The sequence below is a fragment of the Prionailurus bengalensis genome, chromosome D2, assembly GCF_016509475.1.
Source record: "Prionailurus bengalensis isolate Pbe53 chromosome D2, Fcat_Pben_1.1_paternal_pri, whole genome shotgun sequence".
Lineage (NCBI taxonomy): Eukaryota > Metazoa > Chordata > Mammalia > Carnivora > Felidae > Prionailurus > Prionailurus bengalensis.
Window position 1 is genome coordinate 48,378,820 of NC_057351.1, and position 22,578 is coordinate 48,401,397.

General features: G+C 53.1%; 1 protein-coding gene across 2 annotated transcripts; it reads left to right on the forward strand.

Moving 5' to 3' along the window:
• The first annotated feature begins 7,360 nt into the window (after positions 1-7,360).
• Positions 7,361-22,064, forward strand: CXCL12 (C-X-C motif chemokine ligand 12). 2 transcript variants are annotated; one of them, XM_043596884.1, is made up of 4 exons: positions 7,361-7,512; positions 11,548-11,665; positions 13,776-13,862; positions 18,849-22,064. In XM_043596884.1, the coding sequence occupies exons 1-4, from the start codon at positions 7,452-7,454 to the stop codon at positions 18,862-18,864; spliced, it is 282 nt and encodes a 93-aa protein (XP_043452819.1). In that variant the 5' UTR covers positions 7,361-7,451; the 3' UTR covers positions 18,865-22,064. The 2 variants fall into 2 exon arrangements, with proteins under 2 accessions (XP_043452819.1, XP_043452818.1); XM_043596883.1 differs by having other exon boundaries at positions 7,374-7,512; positions 16,548-22,064.
• The last annotated feature ends 514 nt before the right edge of the window (positions 22,065-22,578 follow it).

Here is a 22,578-nt window from a genome sequence, read left to right on the forward strand (position 1 = left end):
GACTTCCTGCTCAAAAGCTCAACTCCAGTCAACTGGTAGACAGAATTATACCCACACTGACCTGCTGAAGAAGCCGCAGAAGTAAATATTGCCTCAGGTCAGAGCCGCTCCTGGAATCTCAGAAGTTTGGTGAAAGCTGCAGAGGCAGGGGTAATACATCACCACCGCCCGCCTCTGTTTACAACCGGGTAATGCCTTTTATGACTGCCTCTCTCTAGCCTGAATATTTGTTTTATTGCCCCTGTAGGGAGATTTTTCCATTTGGCAAAAATCTTCAGATGGTTTTAGTCATGTTAACAACCGCTCATTAAATGCAGAGGAGTAAACAGAGAAGTAAAGGTTCATTTCTTTGCTATTTTGTCTTTCTTTTCCTTTTCTTTCTTTCTTTCATTTTTTTTTTTTTTGCAACCTTATGGAAGAAAATTATGAAATGAACGATAGGAGGTAAAGAGTGTTCACATGTTGCTCTCGGCTCCTTCCTGGGTGGGCATTCCCCAGGAAGCCCGCCCTGCCTTTCTGAGAGGTCATGCCTTCAGCGAGGGGAAAGCAAAGGTTTCAATCTGTTTCAAGGTGAGGGCTTGCTGGGTGATCTCTCGATTTGGGGCCCTCGATGCTTGATTATTCTTCCCCTGTGGCCCAGGAAGCAGGAGGCGCATCTGCTTCTGGCAGAAAAGGCATCTCAGGGCTAGAGCACCTGGAAAGGATCGGTGGGGAGTGGTTGAAGGGGAGAGCCAGGTGGATGGGGGGGTGGACATTTGGCTGGCTGGCTGGCTGACTGGCTGGCTGGAGAGATGGATGGATGGATTTGTGGGTGGATGGGTAAATGGATGGGTGGGTGGATGTTGGACAGAGGAAGGGATAGATGAGTAGGTGGTGAAAGGGTAGATGATGGATGGATGGATGGATGGATGGATGGATGGAAGGAAAGTTGGATTACAGATTTATGAAGGAAGTATAGTACCCCTTGGTGGCACAGCCTAGGGCTCTGAGGCAAAACTTGGGTACTCTCCAGAGAAAAAGGGAGCATAAGTGATCAGACAACCTGGCTGCAAACATAGAAACTTCAGTCTGGGACCCTAAGAAGAAGAAGATTTCTAGAAGCGGGAAGCCAGTGAGACTTCATGGATGAAGCCAGAGCTCCCAGCGGACATCCTGCATTTGCACTGCCAAAGAAAAAAAGAAACGAATTTACAAATTCTTTGTTGGATAAACTGTCCCCAACAAAACTACCTTTTAACCTCCCCAGTGGGCTTCTGAGCAGTGGGTCTGAAGGACGGGCACCTCTAAGGTGCCGGGCCATTCTCCCCAGCTGAGTCCAGCCCCCACTTGCAACCCCTGGGCCTGGCTGCCAGCGGGGCCTGCCTTCGCACTTGGCCTTGAAAGCCACTCTGAGCAGCCTCCGTGTGCGGTCTTGTCCGGTTCATCTGTGCTGCGAGACTACAGCCTCCCAGCCACGGGGAGGTAAGGTGGAGAAAAAAGTACAAGTCCTTCCAATGGACAGGAGGGCCAGCGAGACTGGAATCCTGGCTTCTCCGACCAGGGGACCAGCTGTGCAGGCAGCAGGCCCAGAGCCTCCTCCATGACCCACAGCGGGGCTCGACCTCTTTCCCCATCTGCATATCCCCCCAGAGCAGGATACCGCTCATGTGATGCTCGCTCCAGAGATGACGGCTCCTCACAGTCCCCCACCCTCTCCCCATGCCACCGAAAACAGAAGGAGCTGGGCTTCACATACCTGTGCCTGGGCCAGTGGAAGAGGAGGGCTGGTGATGCTGGGGAGAAAGCTTGTCTCTTTTCGCCTCGGGCATGACCAGACCATTTCTGGAAAGTCAGGGTTGGGGCTAATGTGGTATTAAAATACTCACGGCAGGGGCGCCTGGGTGGCTCAGTCAGTTAAAGCGTCCGACTCCTGATTTCCGCTCAGGTCACGATCTCATGGTTGTGAGATCGAGCCCCTGCTCGGGATTGTCTCTCTCCCTCTCTCTCTGCCCCGCCCCGCCATTGTGCACACAGAGTACGCTCGCACTCTCTCTCTCAAAATAAATAAAAACAAACTTTAAAAAAATAAAATAAAATTCTCATGGCAGAAAGGAGAGAGATATGGAAAAGAAAGATCATCCCCATACTGCTTTAATGTACCATTTCACACCATAATAAGATTCTGTAGTAATAAAACTCAAGAAATCCCCTCACTGAGAAAGTGGGTGATTCCAGAACTTGCCTTCCCAATACCCACCCCCCTCTGCCCACATGTCTGAAGGCCCAGGGAGAGAGCTCACAAAGAGGGGCTCCATTGTGTCCTGAACAGTATAGACTCTGGAGTAGGGTTACCAGGCTCAGCAAATAAAAATCCTGGACACCTAGTTAAACTTGAACTTCAGATGAACAATGAATGATTCTTTTCGGTATAAGTATGTCCTATGCAATATTTGGAACATATATACCAAAAAAAAAAAAAAAAAAAAAAAGGAAAAGACTCGTTGCTTATCTGAAATTTAAAGTGAACTGGGCTTTCTTCCACTCTTCTTCAAACCTACTGTTCTATCCTTCACCAAGAACAGTCCCACTCCAGAGCCAGGCTAAGTGGATTTAAATCCCAGCTCTGCCAAAGACTGGCTGTGATCTTAGCTCCCAAATCTGGGGAATGGGGTTAACACTGAACCCACCTCAAAGGTAGGTGTGAGCATACAGGGAGCGAAAGATGTATAGCACTAACTCACATGTAAGTGTCATTTATCCCAAAGGGCTCACACCTCCCATCACCCAGCGGTTTGTGGCAGAAGCTGGTGCACATTCCCAATTCTAGCCACTGCTGGAGCTCCAGATGCTGGGAGCAGTCTGCCTAGAGGCAAGGGTAACAGGAGAGAGGGGTGGGGCTGGAAACAGCAGGATTAATCTAGACGTGATTAGATTATCCAGTGATTTTTTGGTGATGGGTGCAGGCAGAATTGGGTGGGTATATGAGAGCTAGTGTGGCTGCTGAGAGCACAGACGTGAACCCTCAGAGCCCTTGGGTCTGGCTTTTTCTAGAACACTAGCTCCACTCGTCCAGTGCTCCTGGAGGATGTCCCAGAAAATATTACCCCTATTTTAGGAGTGTCCATGAGACAGAGTCTTTGGCTTCTGGATGGGCACATCCACTATGGTAAGCCCTGCCTGCGTAAGTGGCCCCAAACCAGCCAGGACCCTGCTACAGAGCCCTTCATCCACGAGCCCTGGCTCAGCCTCCCTGGGGTCCTTCCCTCTAGGAGGAAACGAGACTCTGGGAAGAGCCTTTGGGATCCAGCTGAGGAAAACATGGCCAGCCTGACAGAGGCTAAGCCCTGGCCCTGGGTGCAGGACTCCAAGAGGATCCTTAGATGTCTGCCGTGAAAGAGACTCACATCCCTGTGCAGACTCCCATGGCCTTGCTGTTGTTCCAGAATCCAGAAATGCTGGTCCAGAGAGTTGTGCCTTTGCCCCTGACCAGCTGTTTCGTGTTGGTCAAGGCCTTCAACCACTCTGAGCTTTGGGCTTCTTGTCTTCGAAGCTGAGATCAGTAAGGCTTATTCCCCGAGTTCCGTCTTTGTGAGAACAAAATGTAACAAATTCAGAGAAAGTAAGCTGAAGTCCTATCTTCCTGAGGGCCTTCTCACACTTGGTAAATTCCAACCCCAACCTTGAGAGTTAGCGTACCTATTCCACAGACGCCAGCATCCAGGCTCTGAGAATTTGTCCTTCTCCCTGGGCCTCTTGGTTCCCAGGGTAGGGCACCTACTTGTGAACCCCAATGTGAGGTGTCAAAGGTGGGAGAGCCGAGGTGGGGGCGGGGTGTAGCACATGCAGCCGTCTTCTGGTTGTGGCCCTCCAGGTCTACACTAGAAGCTGGGAGAAAGAAGACTCATTGGTTGGGATGGGAAAGCCATGGGTGCCCAGAGCAAGCAGGGGCAGGATCTCAAACATCCCCACACCCTGCCTAGGACCTGAGCACTCCTGGTTGAGCATTCTCTAGCCTCTCCTGGATGGCAAAGGTGAGAGAGATGTCATACCCTCCTTGTGTGGTTTTGTTTTACCACTTTGGGGCCAAATGGTTTGTTTTAAGGGAGAGGGGGGTAGTATTAAATAATACCCCCAAAATGCTCTGTATTTAGGCAGCGTTTTCAAACTTCAGGTCCTTTTGTATCACTGTCTGGATTTGTGCTGTGTCTCCAACCCCCCATACCATTGCATACTACGTTGGTTTAAATTTACTTGCTTTTTTAAAATGAAACCATATCTTTTAAAAAAATGAAATCCATCTTGAACAATATCTGAAATGTCTGCTTTAATGTGCTAGCTCTAACTTTTGTCTTGCTACTTTTAAAAGCAAATATATAAATCCGTATGTTTTTACAAATAATGCGTTCAGAGTACCACCTAAAGTCATCTGATCGTTTACACGCTGGAAACCAATGATTTGGTGCAAACCCTCCACCTTGTACTAAGGTCCTTCCCTGAAAGGCCAACCGTTGAACTCTGAAGGAATGAACAATCCAGGCCTAGGGGCGGAGGGCCGTGGGCAGGCACCCGGACTGGTCACTGGGGTCTAGGGATCGTCACGGCATAATTAGGCCAGGGAGTTGCACCTCAACAGCCGGACCCCTGCCTGCCTCCCACCTTGAACTCCACATGACTGTGGTGTTTCTGAAGAGCAGCGACTCCGAGTGTTGAGTGGGGAGAGATCTGGAAGATCTCACAGGGAGGGGGAGCTGGCTCTGGGCCCTGCTGGAAAATGGAGTTCCCTGGCAGAGAAAGAAAAGTGGAGCCTTATAACTGGAGGCAGTGGCATAAGCAGAGGACACAAGAGAAAAAGTGGTGGGCCCTGCTGTCTTGAATTTGGGAGACGCCCCCCCCCCCCCCACCATGGCTGAACACGGAACTCAGGGGAAAAGGCACAGTCTAGTAGCTCCTGGCCTCCAACAGCATTGGCAGGGAACATTTGAAAATTCAAATAGCTTGCCAACTGAAAACCTGGAGATTTTACCTAAAATGCAGATTCTTGGTGTCTCTATTTAAAATCCTAACTCGCTTCCCTTCCCTCTGCTCCATTTTCCCATAGCATCTAAGTAAGAACCTTCTATAGAATATGTGGTTAATTACTTATGTTTTGTGCAGTTTTCTTCTCCCCTCCATCCCCTCTCCTCCTGGGGATGTACCCGGACTGGAGGTTGGGGTTTTTGTTTTTATTTTGTTTTGCTTCCTTTACTAAAGTACTTCAAACACTTATCCAGTGTCTGGCACATAGTAGGCGTTCGAGAAGTATTTTAATAAATCGATAAAGAAAGTGGCCGGTTCTAATGTGTCCCACACTAATGTCTATCCTGGGGTCCGGGGACGGGGGCAGGGCCAGGCAGGAGGCCTCAGTTTTCCTTTGTCCCAGCCCACGGGAGCGCCTCCGGTGACTGGCTTGGCTGCGGGGACAAAACCAGATTTGAGGCAAAAAAAAAGAAGCAAACGAGAAACTGGAATTCGCTTTAGCAGGTAGGCTCCACGCGGCTCCCGGCAGGCTCTGAGTTCCAGGCTCCAAGTCATGCCAACTCCCGCCTTCTCGACTTTCCACGCAACACTTTAGTTTCACCTCCCTGCGCAGGGATCAGGGGAGAGCCTGAGCTTTGGTCAACCCGGACCTGGGGGCGGGGTAGGGGTGGGGGTGGGAGGTGCCAGGGTGAAGCGGGGGTGGGATGGAGAGGATGTTGGAGACTTCTCCACCAGAGGGCGCCGGAGCTCAGCCGGCGCGCTCTTTCTCCTCCCGCAGCCAGCCAAGGCTCACCAGTTCCGCGATTACCCGCCCGGCTCTCCTGAAAAGAAGTGGGGTCCCAGGAATGCCTGAGGACTGGCTTGCCCCCTGGAATGTTAGTTCCTTAAGGGCAGGGACCAAGCCACTGCGTTTCCAGGCTCTACGCCCAGTGCCCAGCAGTGGGCTCGGCTTGGAGTGAATGAATGAATAAATGTTAAGTTCACAGTGCATCTAATCGGGCGTGAAAGTAGTTTCGGAAAGACACTCATCCTCACCACCGGAGTCCAGGAGTTCTTGCAACTTCCTGCTGACTGCGGCCCTTGGCTGGAGCTGCTGAGCCCAGGCCCCGCCGGCCCTGCCCATGCCCCCGTGGCCCTGACTACCTGACTGCCGAGGGAGACAGACCTGTCCCCGCCACAGCTCCTTGGATGCGTGCGAGGATAGAATCCACTCCAAGGTCTAGCCATGCCAGTAAGCGGGAGGTGGCTGGAGCGTCCTGTGGTCACTAATGAAGTCCCAAATCGTGCTCCTCTCGCCCCTGCGCCGCCTGCCTGCACCCCTCCCTGCTAGGCTAGGGCGGTTTCAAGGTTGGGGCGCGGCCTGCCAGGAGTTCAGACACCAACCAGGGACGACTCTGTGGGTGTCGTTTTCTGGACCAGAAAGGCCCACGCCAGGAGGACTGCCCTGGGGTAGAAGGGAGAGGGGGAAAGGGGGAGTTCTCACAACACTTTGGGTCAACACTTTGGGTCGCGCGTGCAGGGCATTCATTGGGAGAGGGAGAAAATGCAGAAGCTTAAACAATTATTCTAGCTTCCATTTATTGAATACTATGTGCCAGACTCAAGGGTGAGCACTTCACACCTGAGTGAGGAGTGCCAATCGTTTCCCCCAGTTACACTGTGATCAGCCCATTTCACAGTTGAGAGAACAGAGGACAGAGAGCTAAGTCAATTCACGTTTGCTTAGAATTCACGTTGAATTCACGCAGCCGGCAGAGCAGACTATTTTGCTGCCGCGGCGCATCATTCTATTTTAGAGTCGCAATTTTACAAGTGAGGAAACTGAGGCTTGGCTACCAATGATGGCGTTGGCTTGAGATGGCAGTCGCGCGGACTGCCCGGACGGGTCTCCTTCCCTTAGGCCTAGTTTGCGGGGGACCCAGCGCAACGCGAGCCTGGCCCGGTGGTCACCTCGAGCTTCTAGACTCCGAAAACGGGACGCTCTTGGCTACCTCGGGCCTCGGCACACATCGACTCGTTTGGTTCTCTTTGGTCCCCCTTCAGTTGCCGCCTCTGGGACTCCATCTCTCCACCTGCTCAGTGGGCACAATAACCAACGTTTAGCCGAGCCTCCCTGCGCGGCTGCGTTCCTCGCTGCAGGTCGAGCCCTACGGAGCAGGGCCCAGCGGAGAGGAGGTCAGAGGCCCAGGCACACCGCAGCCCCTGGAGCATCCCGGGCGCGGAGAGGGCGGGAGGGGACCGGACGGGCGGCGGTGTGGGAGGGGGACGCGCGCCGGAGCCCCCCGCGGCCTCCCGGCGGCAGCTCCAGGCCCGCCCCTCGCCGCGCGCCCCGCCCCGCCCCGCCCCTCTCTCGCCTCTAAAGTGCCCGGCGCGCGCCTCCCGCCGCCGCACTTTCACTCTCCGCTGCCGCGTTTGCTCCGAGTCCCGCCTGCGTCCGCCCGCCGTCCGCCGGTGCCATGGATGCCAAGGTCGTCGCCGTGCTGGCCCTCGTGCTGGCTGCGCTCTGCCTCAGCGACGGTGAGTGCGCTCGGCTCCTCTGCCCACGCCCGCCCCGCCCCGCCCCGCGCTAACCTAGCTCGCGCCGCCTGGCACCGGGGAGGTCGAGGCAGGCCCCCTTCGCGGGGCGCGCGGCTCGAAGCCCCGAGCGGAGCAGCCACCACCCGCCCTGAAGCTTCGCACTCCGCATCTGGGCTCGGGGTCCCGAACGGTGGGCGGCCGCCAGACCCGAGCGGCTGCCCGGGGTCGGGCCGGACAGGATAACTGGCTGGGAGCGCGCCGGGGGGTTGGGGAGTGGAGCGGGGTCGGGAGCCTTCGGCGCCGGGCTCTGTCCCCCCTCATCCCACCCCTCACCCCCACCCAGCCAGTGTCGTCCAGCGCTCGACTCGGTGTCTCCAAGCAGAGGGACTCCGAGGCCCCGCTGCGCCGGGTGCTGGAGAGGCGTGTGCGAGAGAGCGCGTCGCAAAGCGGGTCTCGCATCGCGACGCGCTCGTGGTGGCGGTGCGGTCGGGTGCTGCTGCGCGGCGTCCCCTTTAGGCGAGGCTGGCCCTCTCTCTGCACCCACCCTAGCTCGGTTTCGCGGGCGAGCCAAACAGAGCAGCTGTCGGGTTTGCGCCACCCGCGCGGTCGCGCTTCTGCACAGCTCCGCGGTCCGCAACGACGCGGCTAACCCGGGCGCGCGTCCAGCCGCTGCTTCCTTGGCCTCTTCCCGGGGTCACCGAAGAGAGGCCCAGGGGCCGCCGGGGTCGCTCGTGCCCCTCCCCTGTCCCCCAAACACACCTGCAGACAGGCGCCTTTGTCACCGGCCAAGCCATCGCTCTTCCCTCAGAATGAGCGCTGCAACAAAGTTCAATCGCCAAGGCCTTAGGCCACTGGGAAAGGTGGTGTCCTGTTTCACTGGGAGAGGGAGAGAGCTTTTCTTTTTTTTTTTTCCTTCTGAAGCTTAAGAGAAACCTCGCTGTCCTGTCACAGGACACCACTGCTGCAAAACAAAATAAACTGTTGGCTTGAAACACACGAAACAAGCCGTGTTAGTCAGGCCACGCTGTCCTTTCTTGGCTGCGAAGTTGCCAACAAAGCCTGCACAGGCTTGAAGGACACTTGGTGTGTTCCGTGGGGCAGCTGCGGGGCCTGAGCGCCTGCAGCCCTAGGCTGGGCTCCAGCCGCTGACCCTTTGCATCCTCCCAGGCAGTGGCCTGGGAGCCAGCGTGGGTAAGGTGGGCATGACTGCAGCCTCCAGGCAAGAGGGCCAGGGCTAACAGGAGTTCATAGCTGACTGCCTGGAAAGTGTTCTTTAAACGTGTGGCAAGTTGCTGGACAGAGCTGCAGAGGGACTGGATGGAAGGCAATTTAGATTTTACCTCCTAAGCCGAAAGAAAAAGTATGTGAGGCTGAGTCTCCTTGCCGAAGCCCTGGGTCGTGGGGGACACTCTGGCTTGAGCATTAACAGTTTGAGTGTCTGGTGAGAGTGGAGGTGTCATTCTGTGCCTCTCAGGGAAATGGTGCTTCCCCAAGCTGTCCCACTCCCCTGGGGAGCTGCAGAAAGGACAGGAATGCAGGGACCCAAGTGTAGCTGGCCTGGAAGGAGCACAGAGGGAGCAGGGGCCCCCACTGACAGACTCATCTTGGCCCTGGGAAGGGTTGGTTGTTTGTCCCTCTAAGTTGCCCTCTTAGCAGCCAAGTGGCCAGATCAGGGTCTCGGGCTCTAGGTCTGTCTGGTTCTCCTTGCATGTATAGGCTTGAATGTACCTCTTGACCTCCTGGAGCCTGTGGACCTATACCGACTTCAGAACTGCACTTGGAGATACCCTTGTTCAGGGTCAGGCTCACTCTCCTGCCCTCCCTCCACCTGACTTCAGCCATGCAGCTGGGCCCCTAGATGCCCTGGACTTCCAGGGGTTATATGCATCCAGGCCAGGCTCCATTGTGAGGCCCGGTTGGAGAGGCTGGCCAGGGCTCCTGTCTCTGCATTGGAGTGGAAGATTCTCTTGGAACTGCTCCTGAACAGAGCCAAGTTCACCGGGTCCCAAGCCGTAACATCTAGGCCAATCAGGTGTCAGGCCTATACGCAGAGTCACAGACAAACCAGTTGGAAGGAAAAGTTAGTAATGTTGACAAAAAGCTGGAGGAGAGGACCCCAGGTGAGTTCTCTAGTAAGAGCCCTGGGCGCTCTGTCCCTTTAAAAAACCTATTGAAATTCCCCACTTGATAGACAGGCAACTGGGTCCTGGGAGCAGGAATAAGAATTGCCTTTGAAGGAAATGGATAATCCCAGGGGGTAAAAGGGGGGGAAAGGAGAGAAGAGAAAGCCTGTGTTTTGAGCTCTGATTCAGCTCTGATTTCTGGCCTGATCTCCACTACTTGGTTAGTGGAGCCAGAAAAGCTTCCCAGACATGGGAGAGCAGCAGCCCCCACCAGCAGCCCCCCACCGGCTAAAGCACTCACACTGTGTCCCTCTCAGCCTGCTGCGCTGGGGTTGGGACCCTTCCTGTGTCACCACCCAGCCCCAGTTCCCCAGTCCCTAGCCAGCTCAGGGGGACACATGAGCATTCCAGGGAGACTGGGGACACGACACTCCGAGGGGGAGACTTTGGCTTCTCCTTTACCCAGACCACCTAGCCCCCAGCCCCGGGATGGCTTTCCCAGGCGATCTGGTTACAGGGCAGCATGCGCAGTAGGGTAACATGTGCTACACCCGGCATCTACCACAGGGATTGGGTGTAGTTGCTGAAAGCCAGGCCCCAGCAGTGACTTTCTGGAGTCAGTTCGGGTATACATTTGAAGGCTGCTCCGGGGACCCTTCCAGGGCCCTGAGTCACTGAGCACCCTGAAGTCAGGCTTTCTCCTTACTGGAGTTTAAGGATTCGACTTTGATCCTAGGGGGCCGGGTGGTCTGCTTTTCCCCTGACTGGGCTAAATGGGCTGCTGTTTGCAGGCCATGCCATCTCCCAACTGAACACAGCTTCTGGAAAAATTAAGTCCCTTACAAGGTGTCCTGCAGCTTCCCCAGGTCTCTTGCCCCAAAATGCAGAACTTCAGAACCACCGGGAGGCCTCTAGGAGCTCTGTAAACAGGGAAACTTTTTTTTTTTTTTTAATCTCTGGACTGAATATTCTCAGACATACATTTAATCCCTGATGAAAGGATCCACAATTTCAAATAATTTGGGGTATTAAGTAGGGCTTGGATAAAATCTGCAGAAAAGAAAAAAAAAACCCACAAAGATCCCAGCCCCCCAGGGCTTGCAATTCTAGACTTAGAGGGTGAGTGGTGGGTTCTGCAGGAGCCCTTTGCTTATTTAAACTAATGAGTGTCAATTATGGCATTTTGCAAATTGGTGAATTGGCAAACAAAGAGGTAATACAACCCAGGAGGCTGGAGCATCCCTGCACAATGAAAGCCACTTTTGACTCCAGTCCTGATAATCTCCCTGCCTTCAGGGGAGTGCCTAGGAGAAGGTGGACCCTTGGCCTGCCCTCTGGGGACCCCCAGGTAGGAAGCCTGCCAGGATTCTTTTGCGGTTGCCTGGGTTTAAGGTGAATGTGAGGAGAGAAGATTGCAGGTGGGGGAGGGCAGCATTCCCAGGGGAACCGCTGCTTCTGGAGCCTTCTGCTTCCCCCTCCTCCTTCTCTGAGGGAGAGGAGGGGGAGGGGGGTGGGGGTGGGGGGAGGCTTTTCTAGTTGGCCCTGGAAGAGTTTATTTTGCAAAGAATAACTGGGAACCCCAGTACCTTGGACTGAAACAGTTGTCTCCTGGGATTAATATATTTTAAGACACCGAGCAGCAGGCTTCTTTTAATTCCCCTGCCCCCTAGGATCCAGCTCTCTGAAGGTCCATTTGCCCTCTGGCCCTATGGAGGCTCTGGCCTTCGCCCACCCAGAGCTCACTGTGCTGCCCAAGAGGTCTTAGCAAGGATGCACCCGTGACCCGTCCCATTGCTCTGGATCCTGACATCATTCCGCCACCTTAACCCTTGGCCGCAGACACATCCACACATATATCCCCAAGGTCTGGCAGGATCATAACAAACTGCGTTGCTTCCATCACCTCTTCTAGGGAAACCGGTCAGCCTGAGCTACAGATGTCCTTGCCGATTCTTCGAGAGCCACGTTGCCAGAGCCAACGTCAAGCATCTCAAAATCCTCAACACTCCCAACTGTGCCCTTCAGATCGTGTAAGTCTCAACATCATCTTCCAGGAGTGTTGCCTCTAATGGGCATAGTAGCACCTAGCTCAAAACTTGTAAACGCTGGAGAGCCGACACCTGCTGAGCCACCAGCCTTGAACTTGGCATAATTAGAGGCAGCTGTGGTCACCACCAGGCCTGTGAGTAAGCTACCAGGCAGGAGTTTCAAAGGCCACTCTTACCCTTGGCACCCCGCTGTGCCCCTTGTTTCTTTTTTTCCAAGTTTCCTCCTTTAGCACAGGAAATGGCAGTACAGTTGGGTGCCTCCAGACTAGAGAAACACGGGCTTCACCAGAGTTTCCTCTGAAGTCCAGTAAATTAGCCAGCCCTTTGCTAGGAACAGCTGTCTGTCCTGCCAGTCTCCAGGCTTCGGTGATCTAAATCCATCCTTTATCACACAGCAAAATCTCACGAGACCCAAATTCAGGCCAAGCCTCTAACCATTGGGTGAAACTCAACATTTTCAGCTCACTCAACGGCGTTTTCTCCCACACAACCCACGAGTTTTTGCTTTGCTGGCGTTGAGGGCAGCTGTTGATATTTGATTTCATTCATGTGCGGAACGAGGCAGACTGAAGTGACACCTATACAACACACAAAAATCGCTCGCCTGGGCTGCAGGAGGCGGGGCGAGGTTCGGGAAGAGAGCCGCCCGCGCCATTCATTGCTCGGCCCTCGGGTGCTCAGACGCACCCATGCTTGCACACAGCGCCTTGTGGTCATGTGGCTAGACGCCGAGGTGCTGAGGCTCAGGGTCTCTCGTGGGGAGCTCACCTCCCGGAAAGCCCCAGTGCTGAGAACGGGGTGGGGGCACAGCAGTTGGAATGAAGGCTCCAACTGCCAGAAACCTTTTCCACCCGATACCAACGGTTTTTAAGTTTCGTTTTGTTTTTTTTTTTTGCTAGCCTTTGCTGCCTCGGACGTGTTTGTCATTTACAGGATGTTTTAGACCCACTAGAAGATGGATGTTTTTTTCACTTACTTTCTTAAAATCAATACTGCCTCCCCTTTGAGAAGTGTTGTATCAGACATTGAATTTAGCGCCATAGACCTGCTTTGCGGTTCAGATTACACAGGTCCACCTGCTAGGAATGCACCTTGAAGTTGAAGAAGCCAGACATGATTCGCTGGTCTGGGCAAACACAGGATTAATTCATAAGCAGTGGCAGCCAAATTCAAACTCCTTGCTCTGAACCGCGCTCTTCCTCCGCGTATGTCTGTCACTTGACAGGCCGGCTGCGTGACGCCCGGCGCTGTCCCCAAGCCACTGTGCTGGCCTTAGTTGTCCACACAGAGCCGTGTGTGGCTGGGCAGGGAGTCCTCAGGCTGCTTGAGATTGCCTGGTACCCAGAGCTTTAGGGAGGGGGACCTGGAGAGAGAAGTGTGAGTGGGGCAGAGACTTGGAAGGAAGATGCCCTTTGAATTTGTAAAAAAACAAATGTGACCATGGAACATTGAGGGAACTTGTAAACCCTCTCTGGAAACCATTTTCTGGCAAACTACCTGCACCGTCCCTCCCTCACTGCCCTGTCACCTCTCTTCCCCAGACTACCGCAGTACCTCTTTGCAGGCCTCCTACCTCCAGGCTTACTCTTAAGTCTGTCCACCACGTACTTTCAAGATGATCCATCCAAATAAGAATCTGCCTTTATGGCTTTCCAACGTAAGCCCCCACGATCTTACAGAGAAAGTCCCACTCTTTTGCCCTTTACACCTGGCCGTCCGCTTCTTCCTCCACATCCTCTAAGCAGGTGCCCCTTTGGTGCCTTTGCTCTTGCTTTTCTCTCCCCCTTGATTTCACTTGCCCAGCTCCCTCTCCTCCTTCAAAGGGCAACTCAGATGTTCCCTGTGGTGCGTTCTCCCTGGACTCCCCTGGAAAGCCTCTTCTCGCCTTCCCCTAGCTCTGCGGCAGGACTTGCCACAATGCTAGGAACATGTGTCCCCGGCACACCCTGAGTTCCTCCCGAACCCGAGCCCGCCGAATGGGACACGTGGCACCGGGGAGGGCCCTGACGCGGGTGTCAGAGGAGCGGGTGCCCAGATCCCAGCGGCGCCTTCTCCGTTCAGCCACACACTGTCGCCTCTTCTGTTTTGGCAGGGCGAGGCTGAAGAACAACAATAGACAAGTGTGCATTGACCCGAAATTGAAGTGGATTCAGGAATACCTGGAGAAAGCTTTAAACAAGTAAGCACAACAGCCAAAAAGGACTTTCCAGTAGACCCACTTGAGGAAAGCTAAGACCCGTGTGGCAGATGGAAGGGCAAAGTTGGGGGAGGAAGGCCTGCATGGGGGGGACCAGGCGTGCCTTGGGGGTAGCGCACTGACCTGGGAACAGGCTTGAGGTCGGCCCGGCACGTAGACACCCGCATTTATAGCCTATGGTACGATACCGCAGCTTATGTCCACCCGAGCCCCATACCCTTGCGCACTGGCTGTTCTATAACTGGGGTTTTTCTAAGAAATTCTATTGTACCAGCAGCATTTCCCGCTGTCGGTTCTCTCGTAATCCTCATAATCACATCATTCCCATTATCTTTTTTTTAATCAATGATGACTTCACGATCTGTATTTGGTTTGTTGTGGAGCTTTTCTTCCTTTGCCCCTGGGGCCTCTGGGCACAGTCAGGTGACAGGCCAAGCATGGAGCTCAGAAAAGCATCCTTCCTCCAGACTCAGAGGAAGACCGTGGGCGGCTCCCGCAGTGGGTGCCCGTCCTAGCATGACAGCCCAAGGTGACCCTCTGATACTGACCGGTGCTAGGCCACGGCCACCACCTCCACCCTCTCTTTCCAGCTCAGTGATCGGATCTGTAGGCTCCATGTAGAGGCTACTGTCGCTGGGGACTGTGCTCAGAAACCCTGTCCCGGTCATTCCCAGGCCTCTCCCTGCCTCCAGCAGCATGCTTTTATCTTGCTCTGCTTCCCATTTCTGTACATGCTCAGTGGGAGGAGAGGGATTGCTGGGGCCCCCGCCCTGCAGCCCTCTCCTCTCTTCACCCTCCCCTCCTGCTCAGGCCCTCTGTGAGAATCTTCTTTGGCCTCTGCCTCCAGAACGGGGCTGGCCCTCTCCGGGGGTGGGTGGGAGATCCTGTCTCCGCCTTCCCTGAAAGGCAGGTCTTTGCAGAGTCCGATGCAATTTTCAATCTGAACTTGTTTCGAGGAATTTGATTCTGTGATTGCCTCCGAAGCTTATATATGCCACGGAGGCTCTGTACACCCTGAGGTGTGTGAAATCCGAAGTGGAAAAACAAATGAATAAATGAGCCTCTTGCCGCTAACCCCTCCTCCTGAAACCACAGCATGGTTTCAGGCTCCAATCAGAAATGTTGGCAAGGTGACATTTCCATGGTACATGTGATCCACAGATGGGCCTAGTGGTATTTGTAACTTTCTGCAAGGCATTTTTTATATATTTTTTGTGCACATTTTTTTATGTTTCTTTAGAAAACAATTGTATTTCAGAATATATTTATAGTCGAACAATTCATATATTTGAAAGTGGAGCCATATGAACGTCAGTAGGTTACCTTTCTCTATTATCTTAAACTACTGGCAATTTGTAAAGAAATATATATGATCTATAAATGTGATTGCAGCTTTTTAATGTTTAGCCACAGTGTATTTTTTCACTTGTACTAAAATTGTATCCAATGTGACATTATATGCACTAGCAATAAAAATGCTAATTGTTTCATGGCATCAGCCTCCTACTGGATGTGGGAATTTCTTTACCTGAAATAAAATCCATTAGCGGTTAGACACGGGGCTCTGATACCTTTCTGGAGTTTATGAAGATAAGGTGGCCCGCTGGTCAGGTGCCTTGAATCCCTCTTGCCGAGTTCACATGTGAGCACGGGCCTGGCTCAGGAGCAAATGAGAGCTGCAACTTAAGTTTTTGAGCCTTTTGGTTTTTTTCTTTCTTTCTTTCTTTCTTTCTTTTTTTTTTTTTTTTTAAGCCCAATGGAAACAACAGTGCTAGTTTTCTGAAGAATAATATTTGACTCACTAATTCCTCTTCCCCTTCCTCCTCTTCCTCGGTTCTCCTAACACCCCCACGTAATCTCCAGAGACTCAACTCTCATAATATCCAGCTTTCACATTCTCCCATGTAAAAATCCCATAATTCCAGGCCATGGTTAATAGAAAGCCTGCCCAGGAGCAGGTGGCCTTACCCCATAAATCATTAAATACCATTCAGCTTGAATCATTTTAATGTGACAGTCATGAGCCAGTTGTTCTAATCAAATTCTGCTAACCAGCTCTCTCCCTTGCTCTCCAGAACAATCCCAGTCATTCCCTGGGGGGAGTCCCCCAAGCATCCAGAAAGGAGAAAGTGGCACCAGGCTGCCTTCTTTTCTCCTCTCCTGGATGGCCATCTGAATGTTGGGTCTCTAACCTCCAAAGCATGATTCAGTTTGAAGCGCAGGGTTTTTTTAGCACGAGCAGAGAGTTCAGCTCTGCACTGAGAAGGAAGGAAGGCTGAGTAGATGGGATTGAGGTGAGTTAGAAGGCCAAGTCCAGCCTGGCCCTGGACTTCACACCCTTCACAGCCTATCAGATGGGAGTGCCTTTCCGGGTTGGAAACCTCAGGCCATAGCTGGAACCAGGGCCAGGTTGGCAGGTTGGCCATGGCGATAGCCAGGTCACAGATGTTCTGGAAGGCTGGCCAATATTTCTCTTGGAGTCAGGGGGAAAATGTCTGCTTTATTTTAAGGAAGTACTGGTGGGCCGTGCTTTGCCCGGGGGCCTCCAGGCCTAAGACAGAAGACAGGGTTGAGACTGATCCCCAGGCCAGCGTGAAATAGTGTGCAGACTGAGACAGACCCCAGTCCCTTTCAACGTCATTAATGGTTCTACTGATTTTATCTAAGGGGGCGCAGAGAAGAAAAAATGGGGAAAAGAGAAAAGATAGGAAAAAAGAAGCGACAGAAGAAGAGAAAGGCTGCCCAGAAAAGGAAAAAACTAGTTCTCTGCCACTTCGAGATGGACCGCAGTGCGCGCTGCTCTTGTCTCTCCGGTGCTTTGTAAATTTGCTCTAACCCTCCTCCAGGGCACACGCCTTGCCTTCCGTGCAGGTGCTCAGACCTTCCAAGGAGGAGCGGCGCTCCTCTGGCCACACTGGCTCCCGTGTTTAGGCGCTTTTTAAGGCCCTTCCTGGTCTGCTAAGTTATGAAGAAAGTAGTTGTGCCGAGACTGGGGTTGTGGTCTGGGATGAGGACACTATGCTCAGGACTGTCTCGAGCGGCCCGGGGTCTCCGGCCTTGCCCTGGGCTGCTGAACCCCCACCCGGCCCTCCACTCCCTCTCCCAGAAGGGCCGGCTCACCGGCACACCGGCTCACACACTCACAGCGTGACTTCCTGCTGAGGCCAGAGTGCAGGCCTGGCCCGCACAGGGCCATCTGCTAGCACAGCAGCGGTGCCTCGGCCGGCGAGGGCCTTCTGCCCTCCCCTTGACCACAGCAGGTGCTGCCCAGCACAGCCTTCGTGGGGCCCACCTAGCTATGGCCGTGCCTTTTACAGGCGGTAACTGACTCTTTCCCAAGGGGCCCTCCACCCCTCTGCCACCTGGGGTGGGACTTCTCCAGCATCCCCGTCCTAGGCCTGGGGCTGTGAGAGCGGCTTTACCTCCGAGCAGAGCTGGTTTCCGGACACCGAGGGGGTAGCAGCTCCGCATTCCCGGGGAACAGCTGTGGAAAATACTTCTCAGGGAGCCTCTTGTCCGGGCAGTTCACTTTATAGATTCTTTAAACGGGTCCCCGATGTGGAGGAACTGTGTGAAGGGCCTGTCCCCACCCACCTGCTGGGACAGTCTCTATGACCTTGTGCGATTAGGTTCCGGGACACAGCTGCCTCAGTCCTCACTCATGGGAAATATGTGCTTAAAGTGAACATGGTGCTCTAGAAAGCTCTAGAACCTTCCTCATACCACCCACAGATTTATGTCTAAGATTTTTTGCCAAGTCTCTCTAATCTGGACTGGAAGGAGGGGGATCACATGGGAGAGCAAAACCCAGATTTCAGAAGTACTTCGAAAAAGGACACCTCGAATGTCTGGGCTGTGCTCCCCATCCTCCTGTCCCACATAAACACTCCCCCTGCACCCCAGGCCCCTGGTCATGATTCAGTCTGTGGATCCAGAAAGATGAAGTGGTTGGAGCACTGGACAGATGGAACTGTCCAGTTAGACTCACCTGTTAGACTCATCTGGAACACTGTCCCCTCAGGCTTTAGCGTCCTCCTCTGGGATGGCAGCACAGAACCTTGTGGCCATTCCTTTTCCCCATCAGGGAAGTGTCCTGCTAGGGCGCTGCGGCCCAAGTCCTTTTATTCCCCATCCCTCTCCCTTTTATGTGGCTGACTCTCTTGCCAGCCCTGGGGATGGCAGGCCTGCTCCGGGGTGTACGGGATGCCCTCCCGCTCGCCACCTGCCCTGCCTCCTAAGGCATCAGGATGTTTGCTGGTCTGCCCAGGGCAGCACAGGCCTGGGCTGGGGCACCTGCGCTGGGGCAGTCCTACCTTTCCTAATCCGCTCAGGAGCCGGTCAGGCCCGCGCCCCATGCTCTCTGTTCCTCGTACAGCGGGAAGGGCACATCTCTGTGCCTCGAGAGGGGCAGTGGGTCCCTTCTGAAGACCACAGGGGGCTGTTTGCCATCTAGCAATGGTGGGTTAAGCTGTTGCTGCCCTGAAGCAAGTGAACGGTGCCAGCACCGTCCCGGGGCCAGTCGGGGTGGGGTGGGGGTGAGGGGGTAGGTGGAGGTGATCGGTGGTACCCCGGACGGCCAGGCAGCCTGCTCCAGGCCTGGTGCAGGACCGGGCCACACTGAGGTAAGGGGTTGCCAGCCCTCCATCCGCACTGGGGCTAAGGCAGTGCGCCCTGCCCTGTCGCGTGACCACTGTGCCTCGCCGTCCGTCTGCGTGCCCTTGTTCGTCCGCCGTACCCCGTGCTGGCTGCGCCCGACTTTCCTCTCCGCTTCCCATCTTCCATCCATCCCTCCGCTTCAGCCCTGGCTGCCTCTCTCGCCACCCTCCCCTTCCCAGGGCCTCGGAAAGGAGGCACACGGCCGCGATTTGGAAGTCAGGAGTGGGGGCCCTGCTGCAGCAGGGCTCGGCGTCTTAAGGCTTGCGGCCTGGCCTCCGCCTTAACGGTGTCTCCCTCTGTTCTTGTTAACAGGAGGTTCAAGATGTGAGAGGCGCAGGTTGGGTCAGACGCCTGAGGAAACCTTACAGTAGGAGCCCAGGTCTGAAACCAGTGTTAGGAAGAGCCCGCGGCGGCTCCGCTGCACCCAGGCAGGGCCCGGTACATTTCCGAGGGCTTTGTTTTGCACAGTTTGCCTTTACTATCACCATTTGATTATGTAACAAAATATATGGTGTTTATTCTTCATTTAGTCTGATTATCCAGTGTCGCTGGTGACAGATAGGAACTTAGACTGAGGCCATTATTTTACTTGCTTTGTTATAATATCTTTCCCGTGGAGCCCCTCACCCAGCTGGAGGTTCCTGAGTTTTGTATCTCTCTGAGCTGTGCAGGCTGAGACCCCAGATCATCCTGTCGTGGGACGGAGAGCCCCTGGGACGTATCAGAACCAGGGCAGACCCTAGTGAAGGCTGCCCCATGCATGGGGGGAGGGGGGGCTGCAGGGTCAAGTTTAGAGAGTCAGACGGGAGCTTCACCCTTCCTCGGAGTGAGAGCTGGGGCCTTCCCCATTGGTGAGCATCGCAGGGCTTCCCCAAGTTGAGGCAGGCAGGGAGAGACGCACCCCTCATCCTGAGCTCTTCCCTACATCCCATCATGCTGTTGTCATTCTCTCTCTCATCCATCATCATGTATCTCCAAGACTGTCTCCATCGCCCTGGAAAAAGACTGTCTCAAGACCAAAGCTTTCATTTAAACTGGGCACCAAGAAGCAAATCAAAATGTCTCTCGTGTCACCCGGTGCTGCCAACACTGTGCACATCTGTGTCTCGTTTGGAATATTGTCCGTTGTCCAATCCTGTGTCCTTGTTCAAAGCCAACGTCCTCGGGGCACGCACTGTCCACCCCTTGGATGCAAAGGCTGAGGGTAAGGAGAGGTCTTTTGGCCAGGTTTCTGATTAGGGGTGTGATCCTCTTGGGTGGACAGCCTGGGTTTTTCCACTGATCACAAACCCAAGATGGATCCACAGAGCCCAAGGGAATTCGGTGCGCAGCAGAGTTGACCCATGAGGAGGCCAGGCCTTTATGCTCCTACAGTTGGTATCTGAGAGCCACGGGGAGTTTTTGCTCCATTGCATCAAGCGCGTGATTGTTTTGGCGAGAACGTGAAAAGAATCCTCAACCCTTTTTTTTGGTTTTTGAAAAGCTGATCCATGAAATAATGAGTCCTGGACGTGAAGATTCCTTCCCAACTAAAATCTAACCTCCCCTTTTTCCCCATTTGGCAAGCCCATCATCCACCACCTTGTACAGTGGCGTCTGGACTTCTCCACTGCTGTTACCTTGTGCTTCCAGAACGTCCATCTTGGCTTTCACTCTTAGAAAAGGGGATATTTGGGAAAGTAGGCTAAAACCTTGACGTGTAGGGTGTTTTCCTTTACCGAGACCAGTTTGTAGAGTTGCATTAAACAGTTTAAGTGCAGCAGGTGGGCACTTGAGGGGCTTTTTGCTTGTTGTGTCGTTTCACATTTCATCTTACTAATACTTTGCTTTTGGTTCAGTGTCCCAGCAAACATTTTAAATTAAGAAAATGGAAGAAAAGCAGGGCAAAACAAGGAAATGTATCAGTTGAGAGGACACTGTAAACAACATGCAGAAAGTATATTCTAACAAAATAATCTGGAATTGTAGGTGTTTTTAGATTTAATAATCTTTGTGTTATCGGTAACATGTTAATATTTGCGTAAATATTCCTTTATATTGGGTCTTCGTGGTAGAAAGCCAACCCCTCTGCCAAACGAAAATTGGTATCTTCAAATCAGCAATATTATATTGAATAAAATAGAGCACAGGGACCTTTATTAGTTAGAAGGAGTACCGAACTGGTTTCAAAACTGTCTTTTGAAATTAACCTGACACTACAGGGCTCCTGAATTACATGTGAAATGATTGCTTTTCAGTGGGATAGGCTTTTTCTAAGTCATCCAAGATATTTAAAACTCTCATGGAAAATGTGGAGCCATCTTCTCCTGGAATCCCTGAACCAGAGCCATTAAATCTCTTACTCCAAGAAAATAAACGTGGCCCTGAATCTTGACTACAGTTAAAGAATTGTTTGTTTCTCCCCAACAGGGGGGAAAATAGGTAAGAGTAGAAACTTCTAGGAAAATTATCTGCCTAACAATTACTCTACTTGCAATCTGCGTCTAAGTGGAGGCTGCCCAACTAAAGCAAATGTGCATTTAAATAGTCTATTTGCAAAGGAAAAGGCTCGCCCATCCCCTTTTGCTTTAAAAACAAGTCTAGAGCATCAGTTGATTAGGGGTCACCCAGCTGTTCCTCCTCGTCCAATGCTGCTCTACCTGACCTTCCCTTGGGCTCTGTGTAACCTCTAAGGCCGTGCTCCCTTGCCAGCCTTTGCATCAGGACCTGGGCAGCTGTGGGGCCGGGGTGGGGACCGGGACCCCTAGAAGTGCTGTGTGTTTATATCTGAATCTGCGCCCTGTGTTGTTTGCACTGTTCTTTGTCCAGCCCCGCCAGGTGCTGAGACCCCAGCGAGGTGGCTCAGGAGGAGGGGAGCGGTGGGGTGGGGGCCCTCTGCCGGTGGGCCTGTCCTCCAGAGAAAGGAGATTCAGCTTTGAGCAGAGGGCCTGAATAGCTTTTTCACTGGATCCGATTTGACCTTCCTTTTCTGACTGCTGCCTGATGTTATGGCAGGGGCTCCCCACTGGGAGCTCATCACCACCGCCCCCCCCCCCCCCCCCCGACCCCGGGCAGGCAGTGTACCCTTCTGCAACTGGATGGGAATTGTGGGGTCCCTGTACACATCTTCCCTGTACCTATCTTCCCTGACCCATTCCCAGGGAGCCCTGTCCCCGGGAAATGCTCCCTGGAAACCTTCAAATCCCCTCAGCAGACCATTGACATTGATTGCCAAGTTGAAAAAAATATCACCCGGAAAACTTGTTAGTCTGCAACCTCGCTGGATTCTCAGTCTCTGAGCAGTGATGGGTTCAGTGTTAAATGTGATAAATACTGTATTTCGTGTTGTTTAAATTACATCTCCCAGATAATGTGAAAATGGTCCAGGAGAAGGCAGCTTCCTGTATGCAGTGTGCTTTTTTTTTTTTTTTTTTTAATAACAAATAACAACTCCTTCTGAGAAACAACAATTTCTACTTTGAAGTCATATCAATGAAAAGATGTATATGCACTTACAATTTTTCTAATAAAGACATGTATTCAAACGTAGCGGCCAACAGTTTGGAATTAGTGTTGCCATTTGGAGTTTTCCAGACTTGGTTTTTCGTCCTCAAACCCAACACAGAGGGGTTGTGTAATCCTAGCTGCACTGGTTAGTGGAAAACAGGCCATCGTAATCACGCTAATCATAAGTAAGAATTCTGCGGGCATGCCGGCCTCCGCTGGTCAACTGATCCTTAGTGGGGGGGGTGGGGAAAGACACTCCGTTTTCTCTGAATGCCCTTGGTTTTGCTGGAATCCCTTCCCACAGGCAAGCCAGTCCTCTACTCCAGAAGAGATGGTTTCCTGCAAGGGCCCTCATGTTTGCCTGTCAGCTGGGGGAAGGAAGCCTCCACTTTGTACTTCCCGCGTCTAGTGGAAGACAAGAGCAGCCCATCCCTAAAGGCGCTGCCAAGGACCCAGAATATAAGCTGCGTTATTTTCTGTCCTGCCCTGGGGCCCTTCCTGGAAGCTTACTGAATCTTTCCATGGCTGCCTGCCAGCACTGTCCACGATACTGTGA